Source organism: Callorhinus ursinus, unplaced genomic scaffold, assembly GCF_003265705.2.
Source record: "Callorhinus ursinus isolate GAN/ISIS: 27379988/994484 unplaced genomic scaffold, GSC_fseal_2.0 scaffold6, whole genome shotgun sequence".
NCBI lineage: Eukaryota > Metazoa > Chordata > Mammalia > Carnivora > Otariidae > Callorhinus > Callorhinus ursinus.
Window position 1 is genome coordinate 49179174 of NW_027397068.1, and position 26971 is coordinate 49206144.

At 38.7% G+C, this 26971-nt stretch overlaps 2 protein-coding genes across 2 annotated transcripts in view; both read right to left on the bottom strand.

Annotated features, from left to right (window-relative positions):
• The window catches only part of VNN1 (vanin 1), a 725633-nt gene that overhangs the window by 657480 nt on the left and 41182 nt on the right, over positions 1 to 26971 (bottom strand). The gene's annotated exons all lie outside the window — the stretch shown is intronic.
• On the bottom strand, positions 8017 to 22025 carry TAAR1 (trace amine associated receptor 1). The gene is made up of 2 exons (XM_025859644.2): positions 21902 to 22025; positions 8017 to 9450 (listed from the first exon to the last, which is right to left on the bottom strand). Exon 2 carries the CDS (start codon positions 9343 to 9345, stop codon positions 8329 to 8331), a length of 1017 nt encoding a protein of 338 aa, XP_025715429.1. The 5' UTR covers positions 9346 to 9450; positions 21902 to 22025; the 3' UTR covers positions 8017 to 8328.

The window sequence follows — 26971 nt, forward strand, 5'->3', positions numbered from 1 at the left end:
ATAATGTATTATTTGTTTCAGAGATACTGGTCTGTGATTCGTCAGTCTTACACAATTCACAGCACTCACCATAGCACATACCCTTCCCAATGTCTATCACCCAGCCACCCCATCCCTCCCACCGCCCCCTGCTCCAGCAACCCTCAGTTTGTTTCCTGAGATTAAGAATTCCTCGTATCAGTGAGATCATATGATATATGTCTTTCTCTGATTGATTTATTTCGCTTAGCATAATGCCCTCTAGTTCCATCCATGTTGTTGCAAATGGCAAGATTTCGGGGGGTTTTTTGATGGCTGCATAAGAGTCCATTATATATATATATGTGTGTATATGTATATATATATACATATACACACACACACACACCACATCTTCATTTTTTAATTTTTTATTGTTATGTTAATCACCATACGTTACATCATTAGTTTTTGATGTAGTGTTCCATGATTCATTGTTTATGCATAACACCCAGCGCTCCATGCAGAGCATGCCCTCTTTAATACCCATCACCAGGCTAACCCATCTTCCCACCCCCCTCCCCTCTAGAACCCTCAGTTTGTTTTTCAGAGTCCATCGTCTCTCATGGTTCGACTCTCCCTCCGATTTCCCTCCCTTCATTCTTCCCCTTCTGCTATCTTCTTCTTCTTTTTTTTTCTTAACATATATTGCATTATTTGTTTCAGAGGTACAGATCTGTGATTCAACAGTCTTGCACAATTCACAGCGCTCACCATAGCACATACCCTCCCCAATGTCTATCACCCAGCCTTCCCATCCCTCCCACTGCCCCCCACTCCAGCAACCCTCAGTTTGTTCCCTGAGATTAAGAATTCCTCATATCAGTGAGGTCATATGATACATGTCTTTCTTTGATTGACTTATTTCGCTCAGCATAACACCCTCCAGTTCTACCCACGTCATTGCAAATGGCAAGATGTCATTCCTTTTGATGGCTGCATAATGTTCCATTGTATATATATATACCACATCTTCTTTATTCATTCACCTTTTGATGGACATCTTGGCTCTTTCCACAGTTTGGCTATTGTGGACATTGCTGCTATAAACATCGGGGTGCACGTACCCCTTCGGATCCCTACATTTGTATCTTAGGGGTAAATAGCCAGTAGTGCAATTGCTGGATCGTATGGTAGTTCTATTTTCAACTGTTTGAGGAACCTCCATACTGTTTTCCAGAGGGGTTGCACCAGCTTGCATTCCCACCAACAGTGTAGGTGGGTTCCCTTTTCTCCACATCCCTGCCAACATCTGTCGTTTCCTGACTTGTTAATTTTACCCATTCTTACTGGTGTGAGATGGTATCTCATTGAGGTTTTGATTTGGATTTCCCTGATGCCGAGTGATGTTGAGCACTTTTTCGTGTGTCTGTTGGCCATTTGGATGTCTTTGGAAAAATGTCTGTTCATGTCTTCTGCCCATTTCTTGATTGGATTATTTGTTCTTTGGGTGTTGAGTTTGATAAGTTCTTTATAGATTTGGGATACTAGCCCTTTATCTGATATGTCATTTGCAAACATCTTCTCCCATTCTGTCGGTTGTCTTCTGGTTTTGTTGACTGTTTCTTTTGCTGTGCAAAAGCTTTTTACCTTGATGAAATCCCAATAGTTCATTTTTGCCCTTGTTTCCCTTGCCTTTGGTGATGTTTCTAGGAAGAAGTTGCTGCGGCTGAGGTCGAAGAGGTTGCTGCCTGTGTTCTCCTTTAGGATTTTGATGGACTCCTGTCTCACATTGAGGTCTTTCAACCATTTGGAGTCTATTTTTGTGTGTGGTGTAAGGAAATGGTCCAGTTTCATTCTTCTGCATGTGGCTGTCCAATTTTCCCAACACCATTTGTTGAAGAGACTGTCTTTTATCCATTGGACATTCTTTCCTGCTTTGGCAAAGATTAGTTGACCAAGGGGTTGAGGATCCATTTCTGGACTCTCTATTCTGTTCCATTGATCTATGTGTCTTATACCACATCTTCTTTATCCAGTCATCTGCGATGGACATCTTGGCTCTTTCCATAGTTTGGCTATTGTGGACATTGCTGCTATAAACTCTATTTTCAACTTTTTGAGGAACCTCCATACTGTTTTCCAGAGTGGCTGCCCCTTGCATTCCCACCAACAGTGTAGGAGGATTTCCCTTTATCCGCATCCTCTCCAACATCTGTCGTTTCCTGACTTATTAATTTTAGCCATTCTGACTGGTGTGAGGTGGTATCTCATTGAGGTTTTGATATGAATTTCCCAGAAACTGAAGACTTCTGAGTCTCAGTCCAAACATCCAAAAAAATCCAAAGGCAGTTAGGGCTTCAAACATCAGCTTGGGCAGGAGACTGTAAGCTAAAACTAGATACGTTTTAATACCTTAACTCTTGGGGCACCTGGGTGGCTCAGTTGGTTAAGCATCAGCTTTTGGCTCAGGTCATGATCTTAGGGTCCTGGGATTGAGCCCCATGTGGGGCTCCCTGCTCAGTGGGGAGTCTGCTTCTCCCTTTCCCTCTGTCCCTGCCCCCACTTGTGCTCTCTCTCTCTCATTCTCTCCCTCTCAAATAAATACAATCTTAAAAAAATAAAAAAACAACTCTTAAAATCATTTCTATTCATAACAAATACACATTTATTGCCCAAATTAAACCCATATAGGCACATCTGCTTAAACTTGGCAGGGGATCAAACTATAGTTTCTCCATTGTTGGCCCCACTTCCTGAAATAGATTTCCTGGAGGGTGGAGTTTGTAGCCAGACAGACTGGGGCTCAAATCTGTCTCTAACTTTTATTAGCTTGATCCCCTTGGATACCTTATTATAATCCCTTATTCGTTTATTCCCTCTTAAAAACAGGCATAGACTGACGTGTCTGTGTTAGGCATTGTGCTAAGCACAGGGTATACAAGGATGAATAAAACACACTCCCTAACTTCAGCAATTTACAGTTCAGTAGGGGACAGAGGACATCTTAGCACAATGAATAAGTGCACCAAGAAGGAAATGCATAGGATATTTTGGGAGTTCAGAGAAAAACACCTACCTGATCTGGGGGATTATAGATGGCCTCCTGGAGAGATAAACCTCAAGAAGAGTCCTCTAAAATGAGTAAAAGTCAGCCAGTTAAGGGAGGTGGAGTTAGGGAGGAGGCATTTCAGCATTTCAGGCATGGGGGGCGCTGCAGGAGCAAAGGCACAAAGGAGAGAAAGCACAGGAACTAGGAAGAGAGCTGGGATTTCATCTCAGGTTTGCCTGCTTCCAAAGCCTGAGGACGTCCCTCTGTGTGGGTGCTGCAGGCCTCTGCTCTATACTACTGTGCTTCCTGGCTTACATAAAGTATCTGTTCAAACTCATTAGATAGGTAGATAATACTTACTTTGCCAATAGATACCGGTATTATATATGTATATGTAATTATATAGTTATTATATACCTATAATATACATTATATTTTATATACATTTTATATACATTATTTTTTAAAGAAATAAAAAAATCCCACAGCCTCTCAAACATCCTATATGCCAAACACTGACATATCACAGACTAGTGATGTAAAAATGTGGCACCAAGTTCAATTTCCTTCTGTGTAGACCTTGAAATAAATCTTCTGCTATTCTTTTGTATAATTGTAATTTTGAAATTTATTAGTAAAGAGGATGATATAATTCTGCACCACCTTAAAAAAAAACAAACAATCCAGTATGTAATATTTGCCTATGGCAACTTCTCTGTGTAATCTGCCTGAGCATATTCTGAGTAAGCACCACCATAGCACATGCCAATAAAATGATAGGGAATAATACTAATAATGTATGTTTGCTGCGTTTTTTGTTTTTTTTTGTTTTTTTTTTGTTTTTTAATGTGCAAGTCTCCACGCTAGACAGTTTCTCTCATCTAATAATCAACAGTCCGGTGAGATGGGTAATATTATTGTTCTCATTTGTAGGTGAGTGAGCTAAAGTTTAGAGTTTTTAAGTAACTTTGTCCAAACATTAGCTGATAAATATGGCGCCAGAATTTAAACCCATAGTATCTGGCTTCTAGGCTTTCCCTCTTCACCACAGATCAATTTCTTGACATAGGACCTGAGTATCCACATTATTTATATTTATATTATTGCTCCCCAGCAGCAGCCAGGGTTGAAAGACACTACTTTTTAACATACCACATTGTGGGGCGCCTGGGTGGCTCAGTGTTAAGTGTCTGCCTTCGGCTCAGGCCGTGATCCCAGGGTCCTGGGATCAAGCCCTGCATTGGGCTCCCTGCTCCGCCAGAAGCCTGCTTCTCCCTCTTCCACTCCCCCTGCTTGTGTTCCCTCTCTCGCGGTGTCTCTTTCTGTCAAATAAATAAATAAAATCTTAAAAAAAAAATACCACATTGTGAAAACATTGACCAATAAACAAATCTTAGAGTTTGTCCTCTATCTCAGTTATTATTTATCTGACTTACATATTTATGAAGAGGAAGGTTTGCCATTGATAAACCATTGTGATGGCTTCACTTTAAGCATCTAAGTCACTTAAGTTGATAAATATGCGGAGAACTTTCAATTTGAATGAGTCAAGTTTTTCTCTCTCTCGGGCAAAATCAAAGACAGAAACAAATTAGATGTTGATGTTGATATGACTTTACAGGAGAACCAGCCTCAACCAAGTTAAAATGTTGGAGCAGTATAAACACTAGGAGCTCAAATACTTGGGAAAGGGGTTTTAGGAGGAGGAAGGAGATGGAAAAGAAGGTCAGGACCTGTCAAAGATAAATTTATTTTCTTTGAATACTTTTTATTGCTGGCCATATACTCAATGACCTGTATTAAAACACTTTGGAAAATGCATATATACCTTAACTTAAAAAAATACTTCAATCTGATTCTTACATCATCTAGAATATTTGAGTGCAGCATTCAAAATATCTCTCTGGAGAGTTGTTTTGTTAGTACATTTTATAGTCTGTTAAATTTTAAAAACAAATCATTCTTCATATATCTACACATTGAAGTTAAAGTTCAAGCTCTTGTTGACAATGTACGACTAAACAGAAACTGTGACTCACCAGAATCTATGACGGATTAGAGTTTACATGGTTTGTCTTATGTTTTTGGCAAGTATTTATGACTCTCCCAAGACTGGATTATTGAGTTCAAGAACCAAGTTAAAAATGGGGATGTACCTTCTAGTTTACTGATCTCTTAAGATGGCTTTATAGTTATTATTAATAAATCAGTTCCAACAAACTTCTTCGCTAATGCATCTATTTTTATCTCTTCCTGAGTGGTATTTTATACAAATTCATCTCTTTGAGAGGCAGCGAGTGGAAAATGAGACTATTTTGATTGGAAGTCATCTGGATTTGGGAAAAAAATGTCATGTCGTGGCAATCACTTTCTTGGCATTTACCATAATACAGTGTGTATCAAGTTAAGGTACTTTCCATGGATGCAGCTAAAAATTATTCTCAAAGAGAATTTATTAGAAAACTATCTGAGATTCATGGAATACCTGAGAGACTGAAGAGCTTTAGTTTGGAAATGGACAGACCGTGAGGCAGCTCTGGAGTCTAGTAAGCAAGAACCCCAATAACACCAAGAGCAGTCTGGCCAAGATCATATCACGTGGAGGGAATGGAATTCCACACATGTCTTCAATGTTTTCTGCTAATGATTCTGCTAAAGATCACTATTTTTCCCCTCTGCTAAAGATTCAAATTCCAAAGAAAGACTTTCTGGAAATGTTAGTTGGCTTACCCCCTGTCTATTTAGTAAAGGAGAAAGGCAGGGGTCTATCTTCTCACTACAGTTCCAACAGGCTATGTCCAGTCAAAGTGGGAAATTTCTCAAAGGCTAATTGGATGCCAGTTGGGAAATGGACTCTGGACAACCAAAAGGCAAAAATACTTTCTGCATGAGGGAATGGAAGCTGGAATGATGCTGGGAATATAGAAAGACAAAGTGAGCTTGTCTTCTAGTTGTGCTAAGAGAGTGGGTTATAGGTTATCTCTTATTGTGAGTCTTAAAAACAGAGGCTACCAAGAAATATAGGCTATGGGGCTGTAGCACTGAGTAAAAAAAAAAAAGGTAGAATTATCTGAGTCATGAACTTGTACCAAGAAAAATGTAGGATCAATAGTAAAACCTGAATAGTAATTTAAGATAGATGTAAGACAAGGATGACCCTTATCACCACTATCAATATTGCTCTAGAAATTCTAATTAAAGTACAGCAAAGAATACAAATAAGAATCATAATTATTGGAAAGGAGATAAAACTTAGCATTGTTTGAGGATAACATGACTACATAGAATGAAAGTCCAAATAAATCAACTAAAAAGCTAAAATAAATTTTACTGTACACCAGCAATAATGGTTACATAGAAAATATAGTGGTTTAAAAAAGATTTACTCACAATGGGCAAAACACACATACACAAAAGGACAGAATGGGAATAATTTTGAGAGGAACATATGAGAGCAAATGAGGAACACCACAGAAACTTGCTATAAGGTACAGAAAGCTGTCTAAATATTTTTGTTCCTTTTTTTTAAAAAAAGATTTTGTTTATTTATTTGATAGAATGAACAAACAAGAGAGCATGAACAGGGGGGCGGAACAGGGCACAAGCAGAGGGCTGAGCAGGGAGCCCAATGTGGGGCTCGATCCCGGGACTCTGAGATCATGACCTGAGCCAAAGTCAAATACTTAACCTACTGGGCCACCCAGGTGCCCCCTCTTGTTCACTTTTTAAAATATGGTGAAGTGATCTCACAGATGAAAGAAGTCTAGGTAGTTTTTGACACTGGGAGTAATTAGCAACAATTTGTCTTACTTTATATTAAATGAGAAGATAAATGTCCCAGAACAAAAATCTAGTCAAATCGATGAAACATAATACATAGTCCTGAAACGGACCATTATCGATGGAAGGACTGAACATCCTCAGAGATCATCAGGTCTGTGAACAGAAACTTGGATGCAAGAAGGTGCAGTGTAATTTCATTTAAAATTAGCTGCTTTACCCCAACCTACTCATGAGCGTAAGTTGCTGTTATTAAATAAATAAACCCAAATCGCTAGGGCTACTCAACATGCAACAGACTGCATGAAATCTGTAGGAGAAACAGTTCAATTGGAAATCAGTGCTTATCATTTAGAATGTTTGCCCGCTTCCTGTTCTGGAGTCTTATTTGAAACCACCATTTGTTCCTCTTTTTCTTTTAGTATATGCCATCTTAATAGGCACAGCATGTCTATTCTGATTATACCTTGTGTTAATCCATCATGTTTAGCTGCACTGATGAACGGCTGCTTCTCTTTCAGTGTAGCCTGGAGCCCAAGAAGGGAATTTGTTTTACCTCATAGAGCTTGTATTTTGAGTCCTGCCATACCCAGGCACAACCTTGAAATATGGTAAAATCCTTCCAGACACTTTCATAACCTTCACTAGCAAGTAACAGAAATTTGGTTTAATTTCCATCATTAAAAAAAAAAAAGAAATTGAAATCTAAGTGGTCAATAATAGGGAAATGGTTAAAAAAAAATCTTGGTGGGCACCTGGGTGGCTCAGTTAAATATCTGACTCTTGATCTCAGTTCTGGTCTCGATCTCAGGGCCATGAGTTCAAGCCCCGTGTTTGGAAAAAAAATCTTTGTAGATCCATACAATGTAACATTATACGGTCACCAAAATACTATGTTTTTAAGAATTTTAAATGATGTAGTTCTTTTAGGAGGTAAGCTATGAGTGATATCTTTATTTTCATTTCATTTCTGTATGACTTTTTATTTTTATTTCTTTATTTTCTGATTTTTTGCAACTTTTTTGAGAATCAAGAACACCTATTATAAGAAGAAGAAGATTAAGTTATTTAAAAATTGGAATATATATTAATAAGGATTCATGGTAAATAGCAAGTCATGTATAAACAATTATTTAATAATATTTAATGTGTACTTTCTTTGATTTTACAAAAAGGCATTTATAGTCAAGCAAATGAATGACAAAACCATTCTAATTTGCATTCCCAAATGCATTCCCTAAATAACTGGAGTAAGGTACTGCTGGCAATTTCATGACAGTTCATGTAAGGCCTGGAAAATTTCTTTAATGAAGAGCCTTCAATTCTGGACTTGCAAAGCTTCTGTGGATAGTAAAAATGGCAAAGATCACATCTACTACATCTCAATAAGAAGCAAAATATAAGAATCTCTCTACACATTCTTTGACTCAAATAATTGATAAAAGACCTTGCAATTGGTGCATGTAGTTGATTATGTTGTGATCATAAATATGATCACCACCTGTTTTGCAAAACAGTAAGCAGCAAATATAATAATTCTATGGATGTGATTCTAAAAATAGTTTATACCGACACGAATCTTTTTGGAAAATTTTACCAAATAGAATCATCTTCAGTGCTTTTCTGAACCAGGGATAGAAAAACGCATAAACCAGTGGATTGAAAGTAGAGTTTAAGTAGCCAAACCAAATCAATGCATCATTCAAGGTGGATGGAATATTATAGTCCAGGAAAGGATCCATGACCATGCAGACAAAGAAAGGACACCAGCATATTAGGAAAACTCCCATCACAATCCCTAAAGTCTTTGCAGCTTTCCTTTCTTTGCTTTGTGACATTCTATTTTTTTCTTCCAATCCAATTTGAAGCTTCTGATTTGCACTGTGAATTGATCTTGCCTGTCCTTGAGCAATGAAATATATTCTGGAATAGACACACAACATAATAGATCCTGGTATATAGAAAGAAGTCATAAAGGCCAGTACCCCAGATGTTTTGCTAAAGAAAACAGAGCAACCCCCTAGGCAGTGGATGTATTTGTAATACATCTCTTCAGCTCCTTTGAAGTTTAGCTCCAGAAAAATCATTCCAAATGCAAAAAGAGCAGGGACGCTCCAACTAATGAAGATCATCACAAAGATAACCAAGGTACTGATCCTGGCTTTGTATCTCAATGGATCACACACAGCATAGTAGCGGTCAATGGAAATGAAGGACAAGTGGAAAATGGATACTGAGCTCAGCATAATGTCAGTGCTGGTGTGAATTTTACAGAAGATTTCTCCAAAGTACCAGCCATGCTCAACAGATCTGACCATGCTATAAGGCATGACCAAGCACCCCAGCAGAAAGTCCGCGGTGGCCATGGAATGAATGAGCCAATTAGTTGGGGTATGAAGTTGCTTGAAGTGTGATATGGAAATAATGACTATCAGATTGCCAATGAGTGTGGTCAGAATTATGAGCACCATTAAACTATACAAGGAAGCACGAACATCATTTGACCTGCTGCTTTTCACACAGGAAATATTAATTACATTGTGGCAAAAAGACATCGTTCCTGAAGGCTGTCCACCAGTTTATTTCTTCCTTTGTGTGTTGAGGAATCTTTCTTCGAAATCCATAATCAGGTTAAGGTTCCTTGTTTTACTTCCATATACCTAGTCCAGAAACCCGGGAAGAAAAAAAAAAGAGAGAGAGAGAGAATCATTGGCAATTTGATTCCTTTCACTTCTAACACACTATTACTCCTTGCTAAAAAATAGTTATTTTAGAAAGAGCTTTTATTCTTAAGTTTAGTTCCATAGGTCAGTTCAATAACTTTTTTTTAACATCTCCTCGATGCTGAGTACTATGCTAGAAATGAAAAGTTGAATTATCAGGTTGAAATATATGAAACTGCCACTTTTTCTGGTCAGAAAAGGTGAAATGATGACTTTTTCATATGCTTCAATTTATAGAAATAGTCTTTGCTCAAAGAAAAGTCCTGTGGGAAATGTTTGTATTCTAAAGGGTAGATATAAATTGCCAGAAATTTTAGAATTAAAATATGTTCGAGAGAAAAAAGTGAAATATTTTAAATGTGCCTCTTGTTCACAGTAATACCCACTAGTGCCCGCTTTTGCCTTTGATAACATATTTCTTATTTTATAATTCATTGTAATGGAAAGAAGCTTACATGCCTTTACTTCCAGTTGGCAAAGCACTTATACATACATTCCAAGCATTACTTCATTTAACATTTTTGCATCTACGATATAAACATTATTCCTTATAAGGAAGACACGACATGTTTTGTTAGTATAATTATACTGGCAAGAAACTGAGTCTCCGTTCATGAAACCATTAAAGGTGGAATATGACCTGAGGTCTCAATTACTAGTACAGTTTCTTTTTTACTAATCCACATTTTTCTTTCCACGGCAGAAAGGATCAATTCAGATAAATTACTTTCAAGAACATTAACCTTTGAACTTTCATGTAAGAACATAGGATGTCTTGAAAAGTGGTACCTTTTAGTGAAGTGTGATATTGTTGTCCAAATTATTAAGGATTTTAAATATACAGACCAAAGTCTGTGGTAAGACATACGCGGAAAAAATGGCTGATGTGAGAACCCAGGGAAGCTGAGCTTCAATGTGGGCTGTGGGCATGGCACTGGAGCTCTTTTTTTGTTTGTTTTTCTTAAAGCTCTGAAACGCATTAAAATTTTTTTTTCTTTCAATCCCAATTTTAAAACAAAAGTAAAATCTTGTTAAAACAGAAATGGCTGGGGCGCCTGGGTGGCTCAGTCGTTGGGCATCTGCCTTCAGCTCAGGCCATGGTCCCAGGGTCCTGGGATCGAGCCCCGCATCGGGCTCCCTGCTCATCAGGGAGCCTGCTTCTCCCTCTCCCACTCCCCCTGCTTGTGTTCTCTCTCTCACTGTGTCTCTGTCAAATAAATAAATAAAATCTTTAAAAAAACAAACAAAAAAAGAAATGGCATCTTCTTCCTCCTTATGTCCATTAAAAATCCCAAAGCTCCATGAGAGCTGGTATAAAAACATCCCCTTTGGGGGTACCTGGGTGACACAGTCAGTTAAGCCTGAGCCTCTTGATTTAGGCTCAGGTCAGGATCTCAGGATCATGAGTTTGAGACCCTCTCCCCCACCCCAAGACTGCTTCTCTCCTTCTCCCTCCTCCTCTGTCCCTCCCCTTACTGGAGTGTACACTCTCTCTCTCTCTCTCTCGATTTCTCTCTCTAAAAATAAATAAATAAATCTTTTAAAAAATATCCCCTTTGTTTCTATATGATTCTGAATTTTCAACTAAATTCTAGAATTTTCAATATATTTTGAAATATATATACATATATGTATGTATAAATATATATGTATGTATATATATGAAGAGAGGGAGAGAGGGAATTTGGAGGAATGTGAATTTCTGGCAGTCGATGAACAACCTGCCCAATGTTGAAATGCGAGAAAATAGCAACAAGTTTTAGAATATTCCAGGAGTCTGCCTTCCTTCTCATTTCCTCCCATTCCTTCTGGGCTGACAGTTTAGATCAAGACTACATAGAAATCTAAATGTATCCATAACTGGAAGTGCAGGAATAAAAATAAATAAAATATTTAGGTACTAAAATGCATATTTTAATAAATTTAAAACACCTGTCCTCCAATCCCTTCAAATATAGTACTCTTCCATAAAAACATTAAATTCCTCAGAAAGAATTATTTTTAAATCCACGTCTTCCGATGATCCCCTTATATTTCCCCTTTATGGGAAAGGAAAATAAACAAAACCTCTTTGAAAGAGTCATTTACACTCCTCGTCTTTCTTCTTCTACTAACCTTTTGAATAAACTCTAATAAGACTTTTATTGTAAACACACCACCAAAAAAAATTTTTTTTCAGCTAAGACAGCAGAAGAGATGATTTATGGTAACGTGTTACATTCAGCCACAAATGAAAACAGAATTAGTCCAGAAAGTCACAGGTCCAGGGCAAAGGACCAAAAGGGACTATTTTGGTATGAGCAAGGTGGATTTCTCAAAGGTGGTCATTGTGATCAGACGGTGAAGGACGTTCTGGACCCACTGAACCAAGTTCTAAAAGGTAGGCAAGCAGTCCAAACATCGGTACAAGCGTCGCTGGCCTCTCGCTTTCCTTATTTCTGCTCCTGTGGCTTCCACGGGCGTACAAGTCAGCACTTTCCTTGGACCTCTGCTCCATCTTCCTCCCTTGACCCTTCAGCCTGTGCATGTGCTGCTTCCTCTCATGGGGCAGAGGTTTCCAAGAAGGTGGCATTAAGGCCAAGAGCTCAAAACAGTTTTTTAATTTTGTTGTCCTAGGTTATTAAACCCAGTGGTAAATTCTCAGGCTTCTCCTTCCTTGACCTCCTAGATACTTCTTGAAACAATTCCTTCCCTTGCAGCTCTGAATTCAATGGCTACTCTTTTCAGTCTCCATTGCTAGGTTTTCCTGAACTCACTTGCCTTGAGGCTAGTCCTTTGTTCCCTTCTCTGCTTATATCTGCTCCCTATTTATAGTCTCCTGGCTTTAAGCTAATCTATATGCTGAGGAGTCTCAAATGAATACCTCCGGCCATGACGTCCCCCCCTACATTCTGGACAAACATGTCCTGCTGTCTAGAGAATATCACCACTTCCTGTGTCTAAAGCCTCCAATCTTCTCCACAACAGGTGTCCATCTCCTCTTCCTTCCTACACATCTCAAAAATGGCAACTCCATTCTTGAAAATCCTCAGTCTTACAGCTTAAAGTAATTATTGACCACTCTCTCTCACACTCAGTAATAAAGTCAATCTATCAGTAAGAATCTTGACACTTCACTGAAAATATATCCATGATTGGACCAGTTCTCATGGTCCCAGCCACCAACCACTGTCAAATTAGTAGCCTCCCAACTGGTTTCCCTGCTTCTTTTCTTTTTTTTCCCCTTCCTTTCTAGCTTAATTCTATAGAGTCTTGACTTGAGTACTTAGCTTCAAAGCCAAAGAGTGGATTGGTTCCTTCCTCACCATTGTTTCAGAAAAGGTAAAGAATATGAATGAATTCTGTGGATGGTGTGGAAAGCATGTTCAACAGATGATGTTAAACAGAGGAGAAATTCATTCTGTTTGCCATCAGTTGTAATAATTAGTTATAAAGTCAAGGAAAGAGTCCCATAGGGCCCCTTGAAAAGGTAATCATGGCGTACAGAGGAGAATGTCATAGTTTTCGTTTTGTTTTGTTTTAAGGAAGAATTGCCTTCTATTGATACGTCATTTTCAAATTACTGATACAAACTTGTCAGAGATTAATTATGTATTTTGCCCAACCTCAGTCTGCAAAAAGTTTCCAAACATAAGTGCATTTCTTGTTCAATTTCCAAAAATAAATAAAGGCTTTCTATCTGAAAGCATTTACATTCCTAGCTCTCTAAAGTAAACATTAAGAAACAAAGTACAAAAAATGATCTGCCGGCCTCTGAAGAGTCCACTCAGTTACATGAAGTGTTTTTTTTTCACAACACTTTTTCAAATTCAAAAGGTATTTACATCCTAGAAACTGGAGGATCTTATTTCAAACCCTTCAGTCCATTTCCATGGCACCAATACAGCACTCCTTGGTTACCAGAAGTCGCTTTAGTTGACTGTGGAATTTCTCAATCTTCTTTACACTAGGGCTTGGTCTGTTCTTTGCACCAAACTAAATCACTTGTTACTTTAATACACGAAGTCCCATCGGAATGCCAGTTTGTGAGAACCACACGTGCCTTCATAGGGCTGGCAAGGTCCTTTCTCAGCCGCGCTGCTGAACATCTCCCAGGTCTAATAGTTTGGCATCCTGCGCCTGCTGTCGAGCTCCAGAGGAGGTGAGGTCAGGCCCGCATGCTGCGCCCCCTGGCCCACCTCCAAAGTCATAGCTTTTTAAAACTCAGGCAGCAATCACTGGCATGCAGGTGAACAGAACCAGGGAGAGGCAGAAGTGACACTAGCCTAGATGAGGAATTTCTCAGCATGTCACAACCCTACAGGAGAAAGTCACCTGAGCTCCAAAGTACATTTAGGGAGACATCAAGATCTTCTGCCCCTTACCCCAAGGAAACTGGCAGTTATTCAAGGAAAACAACAGTAAAATGGCCTGGAGTTGCAACAGTGCAGAACCTTCTAGTATGTCCTAACCCAGATGCATAAGCCAGATAGAAATGTAAAAAAGCAGGTTCCTAGCAGAAAGTGTAGAGCAGTTAAATTCCTGGGGAATTCAAGGCAAAGACCACTTGATACCTTAAAGGAAACTAAGAATAAACAACTGTCCTTGACCCAGATAGAAGCCAGAATCTCAATGCCTTGTTGGCTTGTTTGGATTTTTTAAGTGACTTTCTGTTTCTTCTAGATGGTGACTTTGTGGTTAGCACATAATGTAAAATGAGGGATAGAGATATGAAACATTATAACTCAGGATTTCATTTTTTGTTCTAGAACTTTCCATAGATATTCTGTACTTGCTTTTATACAAAACTGAAGTACATAATACCCTGACTGATTTGAGGGAGGGAATTCAAAAGTAATGCAGACTTAAATTACAACTAAACTTTGTTTTAACCCAAATAGATTGCTGTTTTATGACTGTTCTACTGCTCCCAGATAATATCATTAAAAATTGTATGGGGGCGCCTGGGTGGCTCAGTTATTAAGCGTCTGCCTTTGGCTCAGGTCATGATCCCAGGGTCCTGGGATCGAGCCCCGCATCGGGCTCCCTGCTCCTCGGGAAGCCTGCTTCTCCCTCTCCCACTCCCCCTACTTGTGTTCCCTCTCTCGCTGTGTCTCTTTGCCAAATAAATAAATTAAAAATCTTTAAAAAAAATTGTATGGTCCTACATAAACTATTGTACTCAAACTTTTGGCAAACTTTCAAAGTTTCAGATGATTCTTGCTTAACCAATATGTGACCATTTGATCATCATAAGAAAACATTGTCAGCCAATGCAACCAGTTGAGTTAATGAAAGGTCACGAGTCCATGGTGCTCAAAAGAGATACAGGATTTAAAGTATGCTAGGAAAAAGCCATACAGTCTGTGTGAATCCAGTGAATAGTTCTCAAGTTTGTTTAGAGACCATAATTGCCTTCTCCTAATAGATGGGACTGGAAACTTGTTGATCCTCCATTTGGTTCCAGAACCAAGAAAGCAGGATGTTATTAACCATGCCTTAAAATGAAAAAATAATTCTTAGAATAAGATCTTCTGAAAGGGTTTTCAAGTCCCCACTAAAAGAGCAGTGGGTTGGGCGCCTGGGTGGGTCAGATGGTTAAGCCTCTGCCTTCGGCTCAGGTCACGATCCCGCGATCCTGGGATCGAATCCCCGGTCGGGCTCCTTGCTCAGCGGGAAAGCTGCTTCTCCCTCTTCCACTCCCCCTGCTTGTGTTCCCTCTCTCACTGGCTCTCTCTCTGTCAAATAAATAAATAAAATCTTAAAAAAATTACAAAAATAAAAGAGCAGTGGGTGTAGCAAGCCTAAACTTTCTAATCTAGCAAGACCCCATCCTATGAGAGATTGTTGCCAGAGGTTATGTGTCCCCCGTCAGAGTTTCCGGAGAAACTAAAACTGCTGATATTTGCGGGATATTTGCAGGGCTAGCTCACTTTCTTCTTCTCTAATTAAAGATATCTGGTAAGTACATGCATTCACAGTCGATACAGTCCAGAATTTAACTTGATAATACAGTGGATATAATTTGGTATCTTCCTACAAATCCAAAACCCCAAAATAATGTACCTTTACAGGAACAAAAATAAGGCTGACCTCAGTATACATAGAGCTATGAGGAGAAAAATTTGAAACTAGAGAATTTTGTATGCAGGAAATGTACTTATGGACTGTGAAAGATGGTGTACTATATTCAAATGTTCATAAAACATACTACCCATGTATTCTTTTTGAAAAAAAAAGAATTATTTGCAGAGAAGCATCGGTTGCTTGTGGAAGGCATGAGAATTAGGATCTCAAGAATTGGGAAATGGGGCACCTGGGTGGCTCCGTCTCGTTGGGCATCTGCCTTCGGCTCAGGTCATGATCCCAGGGTCCTGGGATCGATTCCTGCGTCGGGCTCCCTGCTCAGCAGGAGGCCTGCTTCTCCCTCTCCCACTCCCCCTGCTTGTGTTCCCTCTCTCGCTGTCTCTCTCTGTCAAATAAATGGATGAAATCTTTAAAAAAAAAAGAAAAAAAGAATTGGGAAATGAAGCCATAAAAGGTCTAATAATTAACTTTTTACAAATCAAACAGAGGATTGAGTTTAAATAATTCTGGCAGGGGTACCTGGGTGACTCAGTCAGTTAAGCATCTGACTCTGGGATTGAACCCGTGTCCATGTTGGGCTCCCTGCTCAGCAGGGAGTCTGCTTCTCTCTCCCCCTCTGCCCCTTTCCCGCTTGTGCTCTCTCTGACTCTCTCTCAAATAAATTAAAAAAATCTTAAAAAATATATAATAAAATAAAATAGTTCTGGCAAATTTTTCTTTAAAATTGGGCGCCTGGGTGGCTCAGTTGGTTAAGCGACTGCCTTCGGCTCAGGTCATGATCCTGGAGTCCCGGGATCGAGTCCCACATCGGGCTTCCTGCTCAGCAGGGAGTCTGCTTCTCCCTCTGACCCTCTTCCCTCTCGTGCTTTCTATCTCTCGTTCTCTCTCTCTCAAATAAATAAATAAAATCTTTAAATTTTTCTTTAAAATTGAAATGCAGTTGATGAAGAGACACATCTTTTAAAAATAAGTTATAGGAAAATCATACCATTTACAAACTGGAAGCAAGCATTGTAAACAGCCTTGCCTGTGAAAGAAAGGTGGAAACCCAGACTTTAACAGCCTGGCCTGCCAAAACTGTCTACACCCTCAATAAGAGCGCTCAAAGTTCACAACTCATTTTAAGAAAACAGCAATAGAGGCACAGAGAGGGGTCAAGTCAATTAGAAAAGGTGGTTGGCTACTCTAGAGGCAGACAAGTGAGAACTTTAAACAGAACTTAGTAAAAACACCCAAGGACATCAAATTAGTGCACAGAAAAGGTTCTACAACCAAAAGAAACGATATCAAGGTATTTTTACAATCCATAAAGAATTTATAAAAGAGAATAATCACAGCTGAAGACTAAGTCACTGACCCTGGAAATCTAATGGAAGAATATCACACACACTAAGCTACAATACAAAGAAAGAAGAATTCACTCACTTTTTTTTCATAAATATGGAGTGAATGCCTTCCCTCCATCAGACACTAGGTTCCGGGGGGGACCAGACCCAACAAAACTTCCTGCCCCTTGAGGAACCTACATTCCAGTTTGGGTGAGGGACACAGACAATAAACGTGATCAATAAATAAGAAGTTAGGTTGCAATGTCTGCTAAGGGGAAAAAATAAAGCAGAGAAGGGAGAGCTGCGATGTTTGGGAGGAGGATTGAAGTTTAGGGTAAGGTAGCCATGGAAAACTTAAATAAGAAGCTGACTCTGAATGAAACACCTGAATGAACTGAGGAGCTAACCACATGGACACGTAGGGGAAGAGCAATCTAGGGAGAGGATACAGCAAGCTCAAAGGCCCTGAGACAGGAACATGATCTAGTGTGTTTGTAAAATTAGCAGATTGCAATGTGGTTGGAGCAGAGCCAGCAAAGGCAGAAGAAGAGATGGGGGAACCAGGGAGGCTGTACAAAGCTACACTGAATTGGGCCTCACAGGTCAGAGTAAGAATTTTAGCTTTGCCTTTGAATGAAAAGGGAAGACACTGGTGGGTTTGAACCCAGCAACATGCTCTGACAGGTTCTGGCAGGTTCACCCTGGCTACTGTGCTGAGAACAGAGGCAAAGGGTAAGGACAAAGGTGAGGGAAGCTGCCACTATAACCTGGTGAGGGAAGATGATGGTTTGGGCATAGTAGTGGTGGTGAGTGTAGAGAGTAGTGGCCAACTTTGGAAATGTTCTGAAGATACAGCAGGCAGGATTTACACATCGACTGAGTGCAGGCTGGGAGGAAGTTATCAAGGGAAATAGGAAGGCTTTTGGTTTGAGCAGCTTGAAGTGGGGGGCTCGCATTTACAGAGATGGAAAAGATGGTGGTTGGAGAAGGTCAAGGAGCAGGAGAAAATTGGGAGTTGGGTTTTGAATTTGTGAAGTTGGAGTTTCGTGCTAAAGAGTGTGGCTTTTAGTGCCCACTGTCTCTGTTCAAGTCCAGTCAGGCCTGGCCATTCACCTGTTCTGTGCCTTTGGACAGGCTACCCAACTTCTTGGCGCTACAGTTTTCTTATGGAAAAAAAAAAAAAAGAAAAAAGGAGGGGCACCTGGGTGGTTCAGTCGGTTAAGTGTCTGCCTTCAGCTCAGGTCATGATCCCAAGGTCTTGGGATTGAGGCCTGAATTGGGCTCCCTGCTCCCTGGGGAGCCTGCTTCTCCCTTTCCCTCTGCATAGGGCTTCCCCTGGTTGTGCGCGCTCTCTCTCTCTTTCTCTGCCAAATAAATAAATAAAATCTTAAAAAAAAATGAGAAAAAAAAAAACTATTTCCTGGGCTTTTATAAGGCTGGAATGAGTGTTTGCAATATCATCTTGTGAGTAGTGTTTATCAAACAAGTAAACATCCCAGAGAAATGTTATAGACATGTTAAGGAAATGTGTAAAAAGTATCAGAAACCTTTACAAGAATACACATATATTTAAATCAATATGAAAAAGATGCATTCCAAGGGGTTATTATAGGCAGAGGGAAAGGAATGGGCAAAGGGGGATAAACAGGGAAAAATCAAAATGAAACAAAAGAAGGAGGGGTAGTGTGTCATAAGGGAATGGGCTGTCTTATTAACTGCTATAGCCTCAGGGCCTGGGAAATGTCTAGAACATGTACGGAGCACAAAAAATGAATAAAGCCTTGAATGAATGAACAAATAAACTGAGGAGTTCATTAGCTCATTTCTGTGCCCCCTGGGGCCTATATAAAATAAGGTACATACACTTAGCCTGGCTCTGATTCCAAAGATAAGAAAGAAAATGTTATAGCCATCCAGTTAGAAATTCTTTCATTGTGGTGATAGTATTACAGGTGTTTGCATATGTCCAAACTCTCAAGTTGTACCTGTTAAATGTGTACGGTTCTTTACATATCAATTAAATGTCAACAACACTGCTTTAAAAAAACAAAGAAGGGAAGACGATCAGGCTACCATAGGATTTATTTGTAATTTTGGAAGCCAGGGGGCAGTGGAATGAGTTTAAAAACTATTAAGAAAATAGCAACTCAACAGTCTTATATTCAGTCAAAATGGTAGTCACAGGAAGGCAAAAGAAAGATAACAAATATGCATTTATAACCACCTTCTGAGAAACTCTAGGAAATACTCTAACAGTATAAAAATTAAATCAAACCAAAAATTTCTAATATAGCCAGAGATGAAGAATAAAAGCAACAACAGTGAGTAATATTATCTAAATTAAGATTTATTTTAACACAAAAAGGATTATAAACATAGGATACAATATAATGCTTGTTACATAAGGGTTTTTGAAATGAAAAACATGTATTTCAAGAAACCATTTAATGTTAACCCGGAACTTAAATTCTCAACTATCTCGATGTCCCCCAGTTGTTATCAGGTTGGTAAGAGGCTAGCAAGTTAAACTTCTTGACAAGATGACACGATGTATAGCTAATCATTTGTTTTGGCAAGTTTCTCTAGGAGTATTTTTTAAAGTTTAAAATGCCCATGTTGTTCAACACACCAGTAGTTTTTGTAACAGCAACAGAAGTAAAAACTAAAATAGTCTGAACTTCTATCAGACATATACACATCAGTAGACATGATATATGTTCAATAAGATGTTAAATTAGGACGCCTGGGTGGCTCAGACAGTTGAGTGTCTGCCTTCGGCTCAGGTCATGATCCCAGGGATCAAGCTCTGTGCCAGGCTCCTTGCTCCACAGGGGGTCTACTTGTCTCTCTGCCCTTCTCCCCACTCATTCTCTCTCTCTCTCTCAAATAAATAAACAAATAATAAATCTTAAAAAAATAAGATGTTAAATGAGTTGGTTCTTTTTACATAGAGACATAGAAAGATGTCAATGATACCTTGTCAAGTAAAGAAAAAAAAAAACACTGGGCGCCTGGGTGGCTCAGTTGTTAAGCGCCTGCCTTCGGTTCAGGTCATGCATGATCCCAGGGTCCTGGGATTGAGCCCCGCATCGGGCTTCCTGCTCCGTGGGAGGCCTGCTTCTCCCTCTCCCACTCCCACTGCTTGTGTTCCCTCTCTCTCTGTGTCTCTCTCTCTCAGACAAATAAATAAAATCTTAAAAAAAAATTTGCAAAGTGTTTTAAAATACCGTGTATAGGGATACACATACTGACATACAAACACACACACACACACACACACACACACACACATATTTGTATAAGCATGAAAAATGGGTATGTAATGGTATACTCCAAATGCTCAGTATCATTTATTCAGACATGGTGAGATTGAAATTAAAAAAAAAATTAAAATTAAACAACATAAAAGAGAAATAATACCAAATTTTAGAAAAAAATTTTCCTGGGTGGCAAAATAACAGGTGAGTTTTACTTTCTTCTCTCTAATTTCTACATATTCCAGGCTTTCTACTATGAGAATGTTTCACTTTCATAACTAGAAAAAATTATTTAATAAAATTAAATTGATTGTTAATGAATTGCTCCAAATGAAAGTTTAATGAAACTTGAAAAAAACTATTGGTGAATAACTATTAACAAATTATACAATTTGGGTTTTTTGTGGTTGTATAATTATATGAGTTATTAATCCATTTTAACATTATATTAAAATTAAATTTTTGCTAAATTTCTGAACTGAACCCATATCCTGTTTTTGTTCTATACGAATTTAGAAATATAATTAGATAAACTTGATAATAATTTTATTCCAAAAATATGTTTGCAACTCTGTAATCTATCCAGTATTCCTTATTAAAATACTAAAAGTATTTTTAAAATACTTATTTTATTTTTTTAAGATTTTATTTATTTATTTGAGAGAGAGACTGAGCACAAGCAGGGAGAGTGGCAGAGGGAGAGGGAGAAGCCGACTCCCCACCGAGCAGGGAGCCTGATGCAGGGCTCAATCCCAGGACCCTGGGATCATTACCTGAGCCGAAGGCAGACACTTAACCAACTGAGCCACCCAGGCACCCCCAAAAATACTTATTTTAAAGGCAAGAAAGAGTCAAGGGGCAGAAGAAACAATGTTTTCAAATACTTAAGTCATGAGTCTTGATAGGGGACATCACTGGAAGCAATCTGTTTCCATCTTGAAGAAACAGGAATCATGGCAAATTCCATTTGTTTGCTTATCCATCAACGTGGACGGACAGAGAAGAGAAAAAACAATTTCTAGCAGTACTATAAGTAGGTAAATAGACTATACCTGAAAGTTTTTCTGCTATGTAGACCTGCATAAGATAATATGTGTCAGATTTAGGTCATCATAACTAAAAGATTCATGTTAGTCAATCTAATACATGGCATGTAGACACAAAAAGACACGCACGCACACACACAACACACACTAAAGAGGGAAGTCATTCAACAATGGGCCAGGATTTTCCCACCAAATAATATTTGTGCAAATAAGATTTTAGTTCTGTAGTTTAGTATATAGTAACAATAACATACGATTTCATTTTAAAACCTGAAAAAATCTCTATGAAGATCCTTTACATAATGTTAAAACCAGCCAACATACACAGAAGGAATGTCCTTCTTCATTTACAAGAAAAGGAGATTAAAAAATCATGTTCCAACATTTCAAGTTTCCTAGGTTTTCATAGGTGAATTTTTAATAAAAGTGAAACATTTTAAAAGTACATATAAAGCAAGCTATTTAAAAATATATAACTATTTTTCAGCTTCTCTTACTAACATAGGTTTTAAGTAACTAAATTACAGGAACCTTGTTAACTTTTCTATTAAATAATCATAATTTTTTAATGTATAAGTACCAAACCGCTGATAACTTTTATGATCTTCAGAGTTCTCTCACTAAAAGATGTCCAAGGCCCCCAGGCTAGTCCCTGCTTTTTGGTGTGGCTGTTGAGTGCATTCAGACCTACCTTCTCAGGTAAGAGTGAAGAGAGAGTGGATGAGCTGGGAGCAGAAACACAGCCTCTGGGAGGAGGCCCACTGCATCTGTCCCCTGCAGAGCTGCTACTGGTTAGAGCCACCCACTGCGCTCTGATAGGCCACAGTTCACATAGACAAGTGACGCAAATATTAAAATCTGGAAAAGATAAGCCGATAATAAATCTTTCATAAACAAGGTAACAATATATTATTGATACATGTAACTGGGAGGTGCTTTTATTCTAAACCAGCAACAGGAAGCTAGCAGTGAGCAAACTAAATAGAGAAGGTAAATATTACCATTACTTTAAAAAAATAATCTCAAACATGGGCCACCAGTAACCACAGTCATGGTGTTAACAGCATATATATAAAAACACATGTCCATTAAAACTGCCTTAATTGTTGATTGATTTGAAAGAAAAGTACTCCTGTATTAGACAACTTTACAAAGGAAATAACTAGCACCAAAAAAACAGTTCAGCTTCAAAACAGGTAACTTATAAGGACTAGTTTGAAAAATTAGAATGTACTTAAACCCAATAACATTCTATGGGTAGAAAATAAGTTAAAACAACGGCTTTCCCAAACTTTGTTTTAACCACAATAGGAAGAAATATATTTTATATCATGACTCTCAACTCAATATACATGTAGGTAAGCATCCACAACAGAAGCAAATGTTTTCATTAAAAATTATGCTTACTTCATTCAACCCACTCTGATATTTTCTATTTTCTTTTTTTAATAACTGGCACTTATATCCCAATAATGTTACTAACCACAATTATAGAAACACTGCGTTAGAGGTGAGATGGTCACATATATGTAGCCCATCAAGTTTTAACTCCTCTAAATAAAACTTCCAAAATGACCCTCTCACACTTGGAGCCAGCTCCTTCAATGTAGCACAATGACTAGCTTAACAAGCACAATTTCTCATCTATGTCTATTTGTTATTCTGCCACAGGAAATCATAGGATCATTGTGATAGACTATTACTGGTCCTAATTCTGCACTCTGTTAGCATCTACACCTATGTCTTTTCTTCACTGAGAATAAGGGTTTCTTCCCTGTTCTTCATACTTCAGCTTTGCCACTTTACTTTTTTGGCCAAAAGAATATAGACAGAAATAAAAGTGTGCCAGTTCTAAGCCTTGTCTTTTTTTTTTTTTTTTAAAGATTTATTTATTGGGACGCCTGGGTGGCTCAGTCAGTTAAGCGTCTGCCTTCGGCTCAGGTCATGATCCCAGGATCCTGGGATCGAGTCCCACATCTGGCTCCCTGCTCAGCAGGAGGCCTGCTTCTCCCTCTGCCTGCCGCTCCCTCTGCTTGTGCTCTCACTCTCTCTCTCTCTCTCTGGCAAATAAATAAATAAAAAATCTTTTTTAAAAAAAGAAAATTTTATTTATTTATTTGAAAGAGAGAGAATGAGTGAGAGGGAGCACAAGTGCGGGAAGGGTCAGAGGGAGAGGGGGAGCAGGCTCCCCTGCTAAGCAGGGAGCCCGATGTGGGGCTCGATCTCAGGACCCTGGGATCATGATCTGAGCCAAAGGCAGATGCTTAACCGACTGAGCCACCCAGGCGTCCCTCTAAGCCTTGTCTTGAGGAGGACTCCCATATTTATGAATGTCTTCTGTGCCCTCCCATGAGGAAACCATGCCCCAGTGAAGCCCACTGATCCGAGAAGGATGAGAGAATGTGGAACAGATTGGGTCATAGAGATAGGAGGCATACGGCTGAGCCACCCTAGCTGACCCCACAGATTCATGAACATAAGTTGCTATATTTTAAGCTACTGACTTTTGGGGTGGTTTGTTATACAGCGTTTTAATGATAACAGATTACTGGGCTAATTGTGTTTCTGAAAGAAGCCACTGAGCTCTATTACCCCATTCTCCCGCCTTGCAGAAACTGACACCACACGATGGGTTACCTGTGATCTAAATAGCCATTAACAAAAGCTGCCGTAGCAAAACCAGAACAGCGTAAAGTGAAAATTACCCTTTACTAAGTGAAGCTGACATTTTACTCGGTGAATATAACTCCTGTTTCAGAAATTTCCAGATATTCTGTTCAAGAAATAAGATACAAGTTCACTTCTTATAACAGTAAGTAGAAAATATCATTCACCTTTCCAAACATGAGTTCAGTGTTTGCCTGAATCATACATACACCTGTCGTTTTGTGAGTGTTCTTTGAAAGTAAGTACAATGCTTCACATAGTGGAGTTTAGTAAGCTCTAGGAAATCAGAGATCTCGTCTGCTTTGTTCATTACTGTCTTCTCCTACCTAAAATAGTGCCTGCAAATCAGTTGCTCAATAAATATTTGTTGGTTGAATGATGATAAATTACGAGTTAATTATTCATTTTTAAAGGTTTTTCAAAGTATTACCTGACTATGGAATTCTCATAATTTCACTTGTGTTAAATATAAAACTCCCCTAAAGTCTTCTTTTCATTTTATGTCACATTCTTTCTTTTAACCTGAACATTTATTTAGCTGATAATCACTGGGTGTCAAGCTTGTGAGATAAAATATAATTATGATTCTTCCTTCCAGGAATATGTAGCTAATGGTGAGTTAGATGTGCAAACAAATACAGTATGATAGAGAAAGTGCTGACTTGAACTAGAAAGGCTGAGTTATGGTAGCACGTAAGAAAGACCTGGAAACCTCACATGGTAGCCAGGAAAGATTGCTCACAGGAGGTCACATATAAGCTGAATCTGGAAAGGTCTCAGAGAACTTCACAAACAAGCTATACTTGTAATAGGGAAATATACACAAAAACTTTGTATTTAATCTTAATGAAATAATTTCATAGTGGAAAATTAAAATAGTTTAATTGGTAACAATCATGTCTTACATTTTTATTATCTTATTCCAGCATCATTTTTATCAAAAGAAGTGTTTTGACTGTGTACATTAGGCATTCAAGTTACTTTTTCCTTCTTGTTACACACACACACACACACACACACACACTTAAAAAAGTAGAAACTAGCAAGTGTCTAACTCCCACTATCTAAGCCCAATGAATTCCAAGTTAATGATTAGCTTTATCCCTCTTGCTTTATTTGCAAAGAACAAAATTGAGGTATCTTGGTTTGTATTTGGAATAACAATATCACTTTTATAAATGGCATGTTTCAGTGGGTATGTTGATGAGGTCTTCAAAATATATGTATATTTTTTAAAGCTATTTATTTTAAAGAGAGAGAGAGAGAGCATAAACAGGAGGGACAGGGAGAGGGAGAATCTCAAGCAGACTCTGAGCTGAGCGCAGAGCCCTACGTAAGGCTTAATTTCATGACCCTGAGATCATGACCTGAGCCAAAATCAAGAGTTGGACATTTAACTGACTGCACCACTCAGGTACCCCTCAAAAAATATTTGTAAAGTTATTTCTATTATATGTGAATATACTAATTGAGCCCTTATTATGAATGGAATTAAGTACTAAAGTAGTATTTTCACTTAATCCTCATAATAACCAAATGGAGTAGATATCATTATTTCCACTTTATAGGTTATGATGAGTTTGGGAGAATTTAAATGGCTTTTCCAATGTCATATTACTAGCAAACAGCAAAGCCAGAAATCAAGTTAATATTTCTTAAACACCTGACCCCATGTTCTGAAGGAAGATTCTACACTGCCTCCAGAGAACAGCTTTGTAATTATGTATAGCAGTTCATTATTGAAGAAAACATCACAATCTCATAAGGGATGAACATTTTTGATGAAATGGACTGTGTGAAGGCAGGAACGAGTCAATAGAAAAATTTGCAGTAATATTACTACTTTCTTGCTATTCACGTTTTCTTAGAAATGAAAAAATATCTGGGAGAAATGAAAGTCTCTCCACTGACACAGGCTAGAGCATTGGTTCTCAAGGTGGTAAGGTGCCCCCCCATCCCCCACCGGGGACATTAGGCAATATCTGGAGACATTTTTAATTGTCACAACTGGGGGGTGTGGGATGGGAAGGGTGTTATGGGTACCTAATAAGTAGAGGCCAGGGATGCTGCTAAACATCTTTTAATGCATGGGACAGTCCCCACAACAATTATCCAGCCCAAAATGACAATGGTACCAAAGTTGAGATACACTGGGTTAATTGATACTCTCAGTCATTATGAGTATTAAGATTCTCCTAACTAATATTTTCAGGAAAAACAACTTCAAACTACATTCTTTGGAGAAAAGGGGGACTTCAAGAAAAAAAAAAAAAAAAAAAAACACTGCCTAAAAGAATGGGCATAGGCTAGGACTAGAAATAAAATAACAATCATCCACTTTCCAGTTTTACTGAAAACTCTATACATGGGCATGTTGCCAAACTTCTGGGAACATGAACTTCCCAATTACAAAATGAAGGGTTTATCATTGAATCATTGAACGATTCTTAATGATGGCATGATCCATGTCCCTGGATATGCATCCAGTTTGCCTGTTGGTCTGGAGTTTGAGTGGGACATTCTTGTAGATATCGTGAGCTTGATGAAGACAGAGACCGTATAGGCTTTGTTCACTGCTGTGTTCCCTGGACCTGGCACATAGTATGTGCTCAATAATGACTGGTTGATTGACTGCCTGAGATTTGTAGCAGATTAGCTGAACATTTGTGTCTATAACACAGGAGGAGTCAGAACCCGTGATAAGAAGGCATCATTCTTTTTTTTTTCAAGATTTTATTTATTTATTTATTTGACAGAGAGAGACACAGCGAGAGAGGGAACACAAGCAGGGGGAGTGGGAGAGGGAGAAGCAGGCTTCCCGCGGAGCAGGGAGCCCGATGCGGGGTTCAATCCCAGGACCCTGGGATCATGACCTGAGCCGAAGGCAGACGCTCAATGATTGAGCCACCCAGGTGCTCCGGAGGGCATCATTCTTGTGGTAACAGCTGAAGCTGTCTGTGGCAGAGGACTAAAAATATCCCAGAGAAAGAAAGAGAGAAGATGGAACTGTGTGAACGATTTTTCTAGGTATGGAGAAGAAATACAAAGAAAGATCAATACAGCCAAGGGGAGGAAAAAGAATGCTTAAGATGGA

Coding starts and splice junctions, on each gene's coding strand:
- TAAR1 (XM_025859644.2), bottom strand. CDS start 9,345: ATGTCTTTTTGCCACAATGTAATTAATATTTCCTGTGTGAAAAGCAGC.